This window comes from Natator depressus, chromosome 9 (assembly GCF_965152275.1).
Source record: "Natator depressus isolate rNatDep1 chromosome 9, rNatDep2.hap1, whole genome shotgun sequence".
Taxonomy (NCBI): domain Eukaryota; kingdom Metazoa; phylum Chordata; order Testudines; family Cheloniidae; genus Natator; species Natator depressus.
The window spans coordinates 82120241-82133211 of NC_134242.1; the positions used below are offsets into that span (position 1 = coordinate 82120241).

The following is a 12971-nucleotide window of genomic DNA, read 5'->3' on the forward strand; positions in this document are numbered from 1 at the left end:
AGGGAGAAAACGGCTTGTGGTTTTAGAAACATAAACTCAGAATAATTTTAACTAGTTGTTCAGCCTTTTCTGTAAATGCTTTCTGGTTCTCCTGTGTGTTATCTGCCATCGCTTTCCACATGGTCTCTAACCGTTTAAAGCCGGGTGACTTTGGAGAACGGGAAATATTTTGTCTTGGCCTAAAGCCATGTAGGGTATGTCTACATTGTTGTTTTAAAAACCCACAGCAGTCATTCTCGGCGTCTGGGTTGCATCTCGGGCTGGAGCTTGGGTTCCGAAGCCTTCCCACCTCCCTAGGCTTTAGAACCCGAGCTCAAACCTCTACGCAGCTGGTTTTAGTGCTGTAGTATGAGCCTGAGTCTGAGACTCATTGGCGTAGGTTTTAAAATGCATAGTGTCCAGTACTACAGTGGAGGGTGACATACGGAAGCTTGTAATAAATAAACTAACCTCTTTTTTTTCCCAGCAAATCAGACATCCTAAGCAATTAATATATGTGTCCTAAGACTGATATAGCCTTTTGTTAGCTCTGCTGTTTCAAGAGACAAATGTTGATACACTTACTATTAGGGCTATTCATTTTTCTGGAAAGTCAAGTAATCAGAGATCAGGCCACTAGGGCTTATAGTTTTCTAACTTCTGCCCAGAAGATTTAGTGGAGGATTGCGAGAGAATGACATACCCTTGCGGAAGTTAATTTTAAAAAATGATATCCTTTCTACAGGTTTTTGGAGCCATCCTGTGTTATTTAAAAGAAAATTATGTCCCTGGGATAAAATTCCATAGGATAGTTCAACACTCTTGTGATTTTTTTTATTTTTGTTTTTTTTTAATTTTCTTAACTCTTACATGTTATAGATCTTTAGAAAGACAAGGTAGGTGAGGGAATCTGAGAGACCTGAAGAAGAGCTCAGTGTAAGCTCGAAACTTGTCTCTCTCCCCGACAGGAGTTGGTCCAATAAAAGGTATTATCTCACCCACCCAGTCTCTCTAATATCCTGGGACCAACACAGCTACAACAACACGGCAGTGCAACAGAAATTTTTAGAGTAATTTATAGAGAATTCTGTTAGCTTCATCCCCCACTGAATTCTCTAAAATATTTCCCGAAGAGTGTTGGAGCTAGAAATATGTAAACAGCATCTGTGTGTGTTGCAAAAGCAACTGCCCCTTCAGTTTCTGATCCAGGCTTTTTGTTTCAAATTGTTTAGAACCAGGAGTCCTTTGCATAGAACTTGTTTTTACACGTCCAGAGTAGATGCAACTCACTTAGTGATTCTAACAGCATTTCTGAAAGTTTTTCATTCTCTTGTTGTTTCTCCTCTTCAAAAAAAATTCTGCAGAGCGTATGGAGACGGCCAACAAGCAGCTTGCTGAGAAGGAATTTGAGGGATCTGAGGACAATCGGAAAACCATCTCTCAGCTCTTTGCACAAAGTGAGTCAGAGGTTTACTGTGGTTAGGAAAAATGTGCCACTCAGGCTGGGAAAAATCCTCCATTCAGGTGGTGTCATGTAGTCCATATCAGTCTGTCTTGTCATGCACTCAGATATTACTGTGATGTAGGGCACATTGGAGAGTCTCTGAAACTACCAGTGCAAGAAGAAGTTGAATTCAGGTTTCTCCTTCTGTCAGCACATAAAATACATCTGCTCACCTACAAACACAAAGCAACCTGCTTACAGGGTAAATCCTATCACTGGGTGGTGAGGGTCCATAACATCAGTGTGCTTCCATGCATAGGGTGGAATTCTGATCCCTCACATGGGCAAGGGCTTGGAAGGAAGTGAGGGCAGACGAGGAGCTAAGTTGAGATCCAGGGCTGTGGATCCCCCAGCTATTTCCCAGACAGTCGCTCATTGGCATGGTCAGTTTAGCAAAGATGCTGGCAGGGAGAACTTTCAGTCTAAAAGAATAAAAAGGAGGAGCTCTGCCTCTATTCTGCTGGGCTGGGCAGAGATACCCAAGGGTCATGACTTATGTCCAGAGCAGTGGATCCATCACAGGGCAAACCAAAATTGCAGGTATGAAATTTTGCCTTTCCCCTGTACTGAAATATCTTGAGGCTTATGGCAGTGAGTCAACTTTCCTCCTAATTCCATGGTGCACTCCACCCTTCTGACAATGCTTGCTTCTTTCCAGTTGTGTTATATAATGTCTTTTAAAAAAAAGAGAGAGAGATAAAATTGCAAAATAAAGAGGATTTGCAGTGGTGCAATACACTCCACTTCTCCTCCTTTGCAGTGCTGAAATCCCTCCCTTGTGCTGTCCTCAATCTACCTCCGTTCACTTAGCCGTTCATGTTGTGAGTATGTGGCTTTGAAGTCACAGGGCTTAGCTGTCCATGTAAATCCCTGAAGATGGTATTGGGAAGTCTACTTAGTTGTAAGATTAGTTTAGTTTGTTTTTTAAACTGGATTAATAGATGTTGAGATAAAAGTACAAGAGGGGAGAAATGCTGTGTTTTATGGCTTGATATCTAGAGGTGTACCATTCCTCTTATGAGATGTCTGTCTGCATAAATCACAGAGGCTGGATCCTGTTCTCACTGAAGTCAGTAGCAAAACTGGCATTGATTTTGGGAGCAGAACTGGGCCCTGTATGTGTGAATCTGTAGGTTACAATCCTCCAGGCTGTGATTTTAAACCTGCAATACCAGCTGATGCGATCCTTGGGCTGTAGGAAAGAATCACCTAGGGAAGGGCAGGTGGTATTGCTGCCATCTATTATCCCACATGTTTCTGCCAGCAGAAGCCAGCTTAAGGTTGCAATCAGGGCTCCCTAACAGCCCCACTTCAGAGGCTGCCCTGTAAATGTGCTGCATGGACATACTTCTTCTTGGCTGCCCTGGTTATGCTCCCTCCCTGCCACAGCAACCATTTTTTGGGCTGCTCTGGTCCCCTCACAGAAGGGAGTTTGTAGCTTCTCTATGCTGCTAACACTCCACACTTGGCTCTTTTCTGGTGAAAGAATGGGAAGCGCTCTGTGCCTGTAGATATATTTATACGCTGGTGTACACCACACACTGTCTACACTAACAGCTAAGGTCTGGCATCTGTTTTTCAAAAACTTTCACTGCTTGTCCTCATTCCTTTGCATGGGATATTAGTTTTTGGAATGCAGTTTCTCTGGTGTTGTCAATGCCGAATGTAGATTGCTGCAGGGGTGCATTCTGAAGTTGAATTAATGTTACCAGTGCAAGTGATTGGCTTCTTCTGAGGACTGCAGTGACTCTGCAGAAAGCACGTCCGCTCAGCACTCTTGCTTTGCTCACTTACAGGTTTGCTTTATACGCTTGCATTATATTTCCCCTGGGCCTGATTTTGCCCTGTTTACTACTTCTGTGAATGAACATGCAGTGTAACGGCACAGATTCTAAGGCATTCGTGAAGTTCAGCTCTTGACAGATGGCAACGTAACTGGAGCAGTCAGTGAGCATGGAGTAGATTCCAGTCAATTTTGTCTTGACTTGACTGTTTCCATGGTAGGATGACAGTGTGTGCATTTGCTTCTGGCATTTGTGGTGGTGTGTAAATCTGGACACCACCCATTGTCCAGCTGGGACACAAGTAGCATGGCTTGGAGTCTCACAGTATGAATTGGACCTGCTGAGGCTAGAATTGACTGCGAAGGGAAATAGTCAGGACTGAAATAAACACTTTAGAGGGCAGAGGAAGCAAACGTGTAAAATTGTACCAATAGCCCAAGTGAATCTGCTTTCAAAAACTATTAAAAAACCTGAAGTCCAAGCTTGCAGTCTGTGTGCCTCATCACTAGCAGCGTTATCTGAGCCTACTAATCCTTGCTTCAAGAGATGAGAAGCCATCAAATAGCAATGTTAAAGACGAAATCCAAACAATGTAATAGATTTTAAGGCTAGAAAGGACCATTATGATCTTCTAGTCTGACCTCCTGTGCAACACAGGCTTTAGAACCCCACCCGTAATTCCTGCATCAAGCATCAGTTAGTTCTTCATCCAGTGTGAACAACTGGCAAATGCATACAGTGCTGGCAAATGGTGCCAGGTGATGCCTTAGAGGGTGAATTCTTTATGTAACCAAAGCATGGGTACAATTGGGCCAGTGACAGTGCAGGCCAACATGCCTCAGTCCTGACCTGGGGTGTCACTTTTAAGGGCGACAGAGGAGAGATGAGCTTTCATTGCTCATTCATTTCCTGGCCCCTCTGAAAATGCCGGCAAAGGGGGCCACTGGGCGGTGCTTCAGTAATGAAGACACTTGCCCGTCAGGAACTGAACTGAGGTCAGTGAGCTGTCATGGTATTTTATTTATATTTCTGTATTTATGGATTAATTTAAAAATGTGCTCATCACAGAATAGGGCGTGTCAAAAGCAAACATTACATTGTGGCCCTAAATTGGACAGATCCCCTTTGCATCCCTGCCATCACCCAGCCAGCAAGCAGTGATGTTACCAGGTTAGCTTGTTTTCTGATCTTAAACCAGTGAGCTAGAGATAAAAGGTGCTGCATTCTCTTAGCCATCTATCTAATCAGGGTAAGATAAATGACCGAATTTAACATATTTTTCTCAGCAATCTATTATCTCTATCCCTCTGTATAGAGAGAGATGTTGGCCCTTTCCATTCTTTGGCGAGCAAGCAGCTGTCAGCAAAGACCCCCTTGTTCTTGATCACTGGTAGAATTTAGGGGAATGCCCCACTCCTAGTCGTCTGTCAAAGAAAGCTCCATCTATTTTACATTTCCCACTTTTATTTCCGTAGATAAAGAAACGCAGAGGGAGAAGGAGAAACTGGAGATAGAACTAGCTGCTGCACGCTCCACCAACGAGGATCAGCGAAGGCACATTGAGATCCGTGATCAGGCCTTAAACAATGCTCAGGCCAAAGTGGTGAAACTGGAGGAAGAGGTAAGGTCACTGGTAGAGAGAAATTGGGGTAGCTCCAGGTACATGTTAATGAAAGAGAATGTGGCAGTGATTTACCTTTTACAAACTGGGTAGGAAATCTGCTATCTTTAAAGCTGTTTGTATCTGTTTAGCTTGCATCAGTTAATTAAATTGGTGCAAAAACAGAGCGTATATAAGCCATAAGCCTGTATTTCCATTAAGGGCTTTCATCCTTTGAGCAACGACGTTTCATTTTCCTCCTGTTTTAATCAATGATAAAGATGGGCTTGAACTGAAATCTCAAATCCAAACACCCCCAGAATTTTGGGGGAACTCAGGTCGGGGTGGGCTTTTAACTAATAGTGAATAATCTCCTCTCATGCTGTTGTCCACTAATGCTTTGGTGGTGTTCTGGTACAGAGCTACACTGATCACTTTGTATTCCTTACTCATATTGAACTGGGTGGAGTTGAAGAGCAGTTAATAAAGGAAAACAGTTTTAAAAGCATAATTTGAATTAAAAATTTTTTTTTAATAAGCAAAGAATCAACATTCTGTTTCCCAGTGGAAACGCCTGTGTCACAAAAAACCCCATGGTGGTTGGCAAATGGCAATCTTTGCAGACTATTACGATTCCATTTATATGCCGCTCCTTGGTTGGTGTGCATCCCCTTGTCGTTTGTGTGTGTGTGTGTGCCAGCCAAAAGAATCCCCATCCTGAGGAACTACAGACTAAAGTACAATATAAACAGGAGCCATGCACATGCTATGTGGTCATGCAGTGGAATGGGAGGGTTTTCAGACTCTCCTTAAAGGAGAGGATTGACATGTCTGAGACAGAAGGTATGAAGATGCAAGTAGTTGAAGCAATCAAAGTGGGATGTCTGGGAAAAGACTTTGGCAAACTCTAGAGTTGTGGGAGGAGAAGAGGGCAGAGAGAGAGGTGGATGTGGAGTCATTGGGAGAAATGGAACTTCAGCTTTACACCAAATTAGAGAGGTTAAGGATTGACTGGATATGGAATATGAACTGCCCTCTGAAAACATGAGGGGTTCTTGCACATCTGGGGCAGTGTGAGGAAAGCTGGCCCTGCTGCTGCTTGTTCTGGAGATAAGCAGAGGAATTCCTGCTCAGGGACTGTTGATTTAGCATCTTTCACCAGCACTAATGTCACACCAACGCTGTCGAATATTTGAGCTGCCCCAGGTATAGTGCTGTGAGACTTGGCTTTGCTCCTCAAGATAACAAGGGAAGTGGGCCTGAGAGGGGGTGGGGACTTCGTGAGGCTGGAGGACTGAGAGGTTGTTAAAGACCAAGAGGCAAATTCAGCCCTGGTTGCAGCTGACACAACTCCATTGACTTCAGAAGAGCTGCAGCAGCTTATGTCCAGGCTGAATTTGGCCTTGTGTATGCTCCGGAGAGTAAAGAGTTGTCAGGTGTAGGCTTTTAAAATGAGAGAGGGTGCTGTCGCTGCTTCCATCATTATAGCATCTGAATGACAGCAGATTAGTAATAGATAAACATGCACATGTTGTATTTCTAAAAAGCCATCTTGTATTAGTAAGAGATTTGTGGTATGCTGCGGTCTTATAAATATTCTGCCAATAGATTAATTTTTTTAAAATAAAATATGGGATATACTTAATGATCCCTGTTTTTAGGTCAAATGCACTATAGTGTAGTCTGTATGAAGGTTTGTGGTGTTTTTTATCCAGCCATTGCTTGAATCTAGGCCCCACAGGAAGTGCCACCTTTCCTGTTGCAGATAAATATGAAGCTTCTCAGCAAGTGAGCAGAAATTAACTGTCAGGGTTGCACTCTTTAGTGGAGGCATGGGGAGAATGGAGAAAAAATGACCACTCTTTGCAGTTCTCCCAAATCACTTTTCATTAAAATACTTAGGATCATGAAGGATTTGTTGCCTCATTGGCACTAAACTGTGAGGGCTTCTCAAATCCTTCATTTGCTTTTTCAGTAAGTTTCCAAAAGAAGGCACAGGAAACAGCTCAGTGCTTAGAGTAACAATTTGAAAAGGACTCTAAATGTCAGGCTATGATTTTGTGGTGTACAGTGACTAAGATATCTGAACAATTTGTCAATGATTTCTTTTATTCCTGCGTGCTTTGCCCGAATAGGCAGTCCCCATAATTGTCAGGAATTTCCAAATTAGTGCTGCAGAAGAGGGTGGAGTTAGTTATGTTAACACTTGGCAGTGGCCCTGGTTGTTGCATCCTGTATTGTGTGGTTGGTTGTTTTTTTTTTCTTCCTCTTTGGCTTCCTACTCAGCAGATTCTCATCCTGTCTGATATCTGTCAGATCCTTTTAAAAAACAGAATTTATTCTAATTTATATCAGAGCTAGAAACTATGTGCCGCTGAACTTAAAAATTTGACTTGCAATCAGGATGAAGGGATTCTTTTCTCAGCTCTGTTACTGACTCACTGACTTGGGCAAGTCACCTAACTTTCTGAGCCTGTATATTCCTCTTCTAAAACCTGGGAATAAAACTACTTGCCTACCTCATCGGAATGTTCTGAGTCTTAATTAATATTCTGTATTCTAAGATCTTGGTGGCAGGGTGAAAGGGTTATATAAAAGTACTATTAATACTGAGAAAGCAGCCTCCTTGGAGTTCTCCAAACACATTGTGGAGGCTGCTAGAGTAGGAGAAAGGAACGCTCACAGAGTATTTTCCTGCATTGTTAATAGTAGATTAAATGTTTCTTTAAATAAAAGTTTAAAATAAGGTGCAACTGAAATTAAAATTAGATGAAGTTGGTTTATTTCTGGGCAATAGTAGGGGTATGATCACGGATACTTAAAGGAACTCAAAGCAAATATGTCTACAGTACCCAGTATATGTCTGTGTGTATCATATAATGTTTGCCCTTAACTACTTATCTGTGATTTCAAAATTATTTCAGGTGGTGTTTATCATCCATATTTTTTTTTACTTCAGAAATAATGAGGGTTTCATTGTCCTCCCTCTGCCAGAGGGCCTTGGTAAGATCTTGAGGGAGGAGCTGAGTAGCCGCTTGAAGCTGTAATGTGAACTATGGCTTTCCCTCCTCCTGATGCTCACGTACAACTGAGCCAGCGGTACCTCTGTACTGCTATGTATGAGACGCAGGCCTGACTATAAGCCCTGCACTTATGTTTCTCAACATGCAGTAGGCCAGGGGCATGTATATAACAAGATAAGTAACCCAAGGAGAAAAAAAAGAACCCCATCTTTCTGTGTGTTTATCTTAGGTATTTAAAAGGCCGTCATCTCATTGGTAGTTAAGGACTATGCTTTTATTTAATGTGTATTTAAAATAAAATGTTACTACTCAATGTATCTGGGAGAAATCGGATCACATCCTGCTGCTGTTGCCTCCATATCGTACCTCATTGATTTCAGTGGGGACTCCTGCTTAGCAGTCAGGGGTAAGGGAAGACCAATTGACCCACAAGGGCAAGTTTTGAAATGAGTTCAGCTCCCACTGAGAACCAGTGGGAGCTGCTGGGTGCAGAACACTTGAAATTCTGTCCTCTTCATTGAGGTGTCTGAATGGGAGCTGAGCTCTTTGGAAACCTGGCTCACAGTTTGCAGCAAAATGTGTCTTGTCTAGGCTGTAGGTGCAAATTAGTAAACGCTTGTTAAACTCCCAATCAAAGAACTTCTCTGTTTTCCTGTGGCCATAGCAGTCTCATTAAGGAGATAATTTACTTAATGTAGTTAAGGAAATGGCTGGTGCTAATGCCAACAATCCAGGCCAATGAATCTTCTTCCTCACTGTTGGCTCAGGCTGATCAAGAGGACAACTATTTTGGTGGCTGCCTCTGGGATCATGGGAAAAATTGCTGGCTTTTTTGAGACATTGAATTTAAAGAAGAATGGGCTGGCTGCGGAATAGCTGGCATATGCCAGTTAGTCTAGTTCTTTCCTTTGCTTGAATGAGTGTCTAAGGCCTGGTCTACACTGGGGGGGGGATCGATCTAAGATACGCAACTTCAGCTACAAGAATAGCGTAGCTAAAGTCGACGTATCTTAGATCGACTTAGAATCACTTCACGTCCTCGCGGCACGGGATCGACAGCCGCCGCTCCCGCATCGACTCTGCTTCCACCTCTCGCCCTGGTGGAGTTCTGGAGTCGATGGCAGAGCGATCGGGGATCGATTTATTGCGTCTACACTAGATACGATAAATAGATCCCCGACAGATCGATCACTACCCGCCGATCCGGCGGGTAGTGTAGATGTGGCCTAAGAAGCTACTGAGGGAATTGTTAACCCTATACAGCATAGCAATGGTTATCATTTTTTCTAGCATGTCAGGAATGCACAGTGTAGGTCAGACTGGGAGACAATTTGGTGCAGAAATTGGAGCAGGCGCCTGGACTCCTGGGTTCTGCTGCTGGCTGTAACACTGACTTTGTGTGACCTTGGGCCAAGTATTTAAATTTCCCCTATCGCATCTATTTCTCATCTGAGCAAAGTAGGGTGTAATACTTGCCCATCTCATAGAAGTGTTGTGGGCCTGAGTGGTTTAAAGCTCTTTGAGTTAAAAGGTGCTATTGAAGTGCAAGTATTTTAGCATTAGCATGGGTTGGCTTCATGTATGCTGCATATGTAGGGGCAACATTTTTATATAAAGTTCGGTAATATATTTCTAGTCAGTTTCCTTCTCCCTTCTACTTTAGGCCTCATTACTAAGTGTCACAGTTTCACAGTAACAACTGAGTGATTACAGTGTCATACCAAATCCATTTCTAGGGCAATATTTAGCCTTTTCCTCCTCAGTGAAAAACCCTGATTGTTTATATAACTAAAACATAGTTTACATGAATTCTACATACCAGAACTAAAATACATGCTGGCTGTAAAATATCTTGCAGTCCCAACTGGTTAATTGTGTACTATGGACTTGATACTCCTGTCAACTAAAGGAGACTTTTCTTCAGCCCCCATTGTAGGAGTCAGTAGTTTTGGAGCATGGATTGCCATTCTGTCCTCAACTGCATTGCAAAGGTTTGAGTGGTTTTGGTGTACAGTATGCAGGAAGATGGTAGGGGGCTAGGATTTGTTCCAATATAGGCCTTGTCTGGACTAGGATTTAAAATTGCATTATTAGCATGTGTTGGGTTACATGCTAACTAACAGGTTTTAAGAGTCTACTGTGGGCAAGACACTATAGGTAGCATATACTAATCTGGCTAAGTTAATGTTAACAGAGTTGCAGAATTTGCAGAACTGGCCATAGTGACCAGACCCATTGACTCTGCGTACCAGGCTTTCAGTATGGCAACAGGAATTTGTCATAGGTGCCTACTGCAGTACCCAGCCACAGCTGGTGATAATGGAGGAAAGGGTCACCAGCACTGCTTTTAGAAGTCTTATTTTAAAAAGATGATTTTAAACTCAATTTCTCCTTAAGCCAGTGGACTCTTAACATTCTCTTGATGGAGGGCCAAACTTCAACCAAGCTGCCACATTTCCTCCCAAAATGCAACTTTATCGGAGTATAACTTTCATTCTCTTGGTTCCACCACAGAACAGAGCCCGAGCGGTCCAGATACAACAGTCCCAAAGTAAAGCAATTGCCACTAAAAGTACAGATTAGTAGATAACACACGTGCAACTCACAATGTAAAGGAAAACAACCTCCTCCCAAATTTATAAAGCACATTGGGAAAAACCCTGGAAACAAATTTTGAAGGAAATATTCTTTACAAAGGAAGCTTCTAGAAGACATAAGACGTTACAGCCATAAAATGTGAACATAAACCAGCTACCAGAGCTAAGATAGCACAGGTTTTCCTGGTTTATCTACAGTGTAGGGGAATAATGTGATATTTCTGGTTACACTGTGAGGTTTATCTGTGGGCAGATGTTGAAATGTTGACTTCTTAATGGTGTCTACTGTATCTTATATGCTGTATCCAAGATGTCATTCATAACAATCATTTTTAAAGGAAATACTTTATTTGCAAACCTTGTTCATGCATGTGTGTATGGCAATGGGAGGAGAGAAAGGTGCTTTTACATTTTTTCCCCCTAAGTAGTGTGTACATGTCTTTAATGACCTGTCGTTCTGTAATGATGCAGAAATGGCTTTTTTACTGCTGCATTTCCAACTCTGTTTCTGCCTGTTAGTAATTTTCCAGAGGTGGCTTTGAGGCTTTAACCCAAACAAATGGAGAGACAATATTATGACCTTCCCATGCAGCAAACCCTACTCCCTAGTAAGAGGATAGTATTACCAAATTGCTTCAGCATGAACTCTTGCTGAGGCCAGTGGCATCTTACTGGAACTGAATTCAGTCAAACTGAGGGTTCACAGGAATCTTACAGGAATATAGTCCAACAGCAGAGAGAGAGTTACATACGTTATATATGGGTTAAATGTGCTTGCGCTCTTTTCTTAGGTTTCAGAGTAACAGCCGTGTTAGTCTGTATTCGCAAAAAGAAAAGGAGTACTTGTGGCACCTTAGAGACTAACCAATTTATTTGAGCATAAGCTTTCGTGAGCTACAGCTCACTTCATCGGATACTCTTTTCTTAGTATGTTTTGGAAATAGTGAGCAAATTCATGTGGGGAAATACATTTTCAGCTGCATCTGAACTGATTCAGCTTTAGGATCAACCCATTATAGAATCAAAACACACTGGAAAGATTTTAAAAAATATGTTGAAGATCTCAAAAACGGCGGGTGGGAGGCAGATGCTGACATAGTGCTATCCAAAACAAAGAGGATAATGGCTGGGAGGGTTTCTGAATCATTGCTGGTTATGCAGGATGTCCTCTCCCAAAAATCCTCACTGAGTAACTCATCTGGAGCTATACATCTCTTTGAAGGGGAGGAATTTCCCCCCTTTTCTCCTGTCATTGCTTTCTGGGCTGAATTTGCTCCATGGAGGCTACTCCAGCCTGAAGGATGCAGCAGCCTCTGTGCTCCCTTTGCAGCTAAGGACCTGTATAGGGAAGGGTCTTCTGCCCTGACTGCCTTTGTTCCCTGCACCTGAAGCCCCCGGCAGAGCTGGGCTCCTCACTGGATGGGTGTGACCTCCGCTGTCTTTCTGCACCCCGCTGCCTTGCCCCACAGAATGGCACTAGTTTAACTACAAGGATTCTGGAGCCCTTGAGGATATTGCAGGATTTGTCTCTAAAGCGCTTAATAAAATGGATGAACTGTATTTGTTTGGCTCTTGGAGTTTTACCAATCAGTCTCTTTCAGGGAGCAATTCTAATAATATTCAGCTGCCTATCTCTAGATGGGAACACATTGTTCTTTGCTATAACTGATTTTTGGACCAGTAGTTCTGCACGTCTGATCAAATGCTCTCTGTGGCAAAGAATACCTCAGGTAGCCTGGTGGCTGGAATTGCTAAGGAATTCTCTGCATTGTTCTGGGAAGTGGGTGTTTTAAGTATGTTCCCATGTGAAGAGCTAGTTCCTGCTCTCCACAGCTCAATGAATGTATTTGTTTAATTATTTCATTCCTGTGTATTTAGAGAGATGGATTTATTTCTGTTTGCTGGGAGTCTTGCAGTTCATGGATTTCAATGTGCAGTCGTTTTTAAGCAATAAAATCTTTCTGACTAACTTGGAAACAAAGAACTGCTCAGGTCAGCCAGAACTCTCTTGAACAATGTAGCCTTAGAATCCCTAGCCTGCCTTGCTGCTCTTTATTGCACTGAAACCTACCAGAAATGTCTTGACTACAGAAACAGTCTTCACAGTAAAAGAAGAATGAAAAAACTGCTTGATCAGGGGACCAAGGAATCTTTTTGGGGCACTTCACTGGCTGATTTTAACTTTGTGCAATTTATTCCCATTACCCATTATGTCGCCCTTAGACATCTGTGTAAAACTGTGTGGCAGGACTTCAGGAGGAATGTTTTAGAAGGGAGGGTGTTATTTTGGAATTCTTCCTGGAAAAATGATAGCATCTATTTTAAACGGTTAAATTCGACATCGTTGCAACAGTTAAAATGTCTGACAGAATTAAAACGACACCCTAGGTATCTGGAAATGAACTTTGCAAAGTAGCCAGGCAGTGAAGTTAAAAGGATTTGTATGTATGTATCTAGCCCTGTGCTGTTAGAATTGCACCAGGT

The 12971-nt window shown here is 42.5% G+C and overlaps 1 protein-coding gene across 5 annotated transcripts in view; it reads left to right on the forward strand.

Annotated features, from left to right (window-relative positions):
• The window catches only part of AMOT (angiomotin), an 82631-nt gene that overhangs the window by 50413 nt on the left and 19247 nt on the right, over positions 1 to 12971 (forward strand). For all 5 annotated transcript variants that reach the window (XM_074962454.1, XM_074962458.1, XM_074962457.1 and 2 more), the window contains 2 exons: positions 1344 to 1436; positions 4743 to 4888. In XM_074962454.1, the coding sequence (XP_074818555.1) occupies positions 1344 to 1436; positions 4743 to 4888 (239 nt within the window). The remainder of the gene's footprint in view (positions 1 to 1343; positions 1437 to 4742; positions 4889 to 12971) is intronic.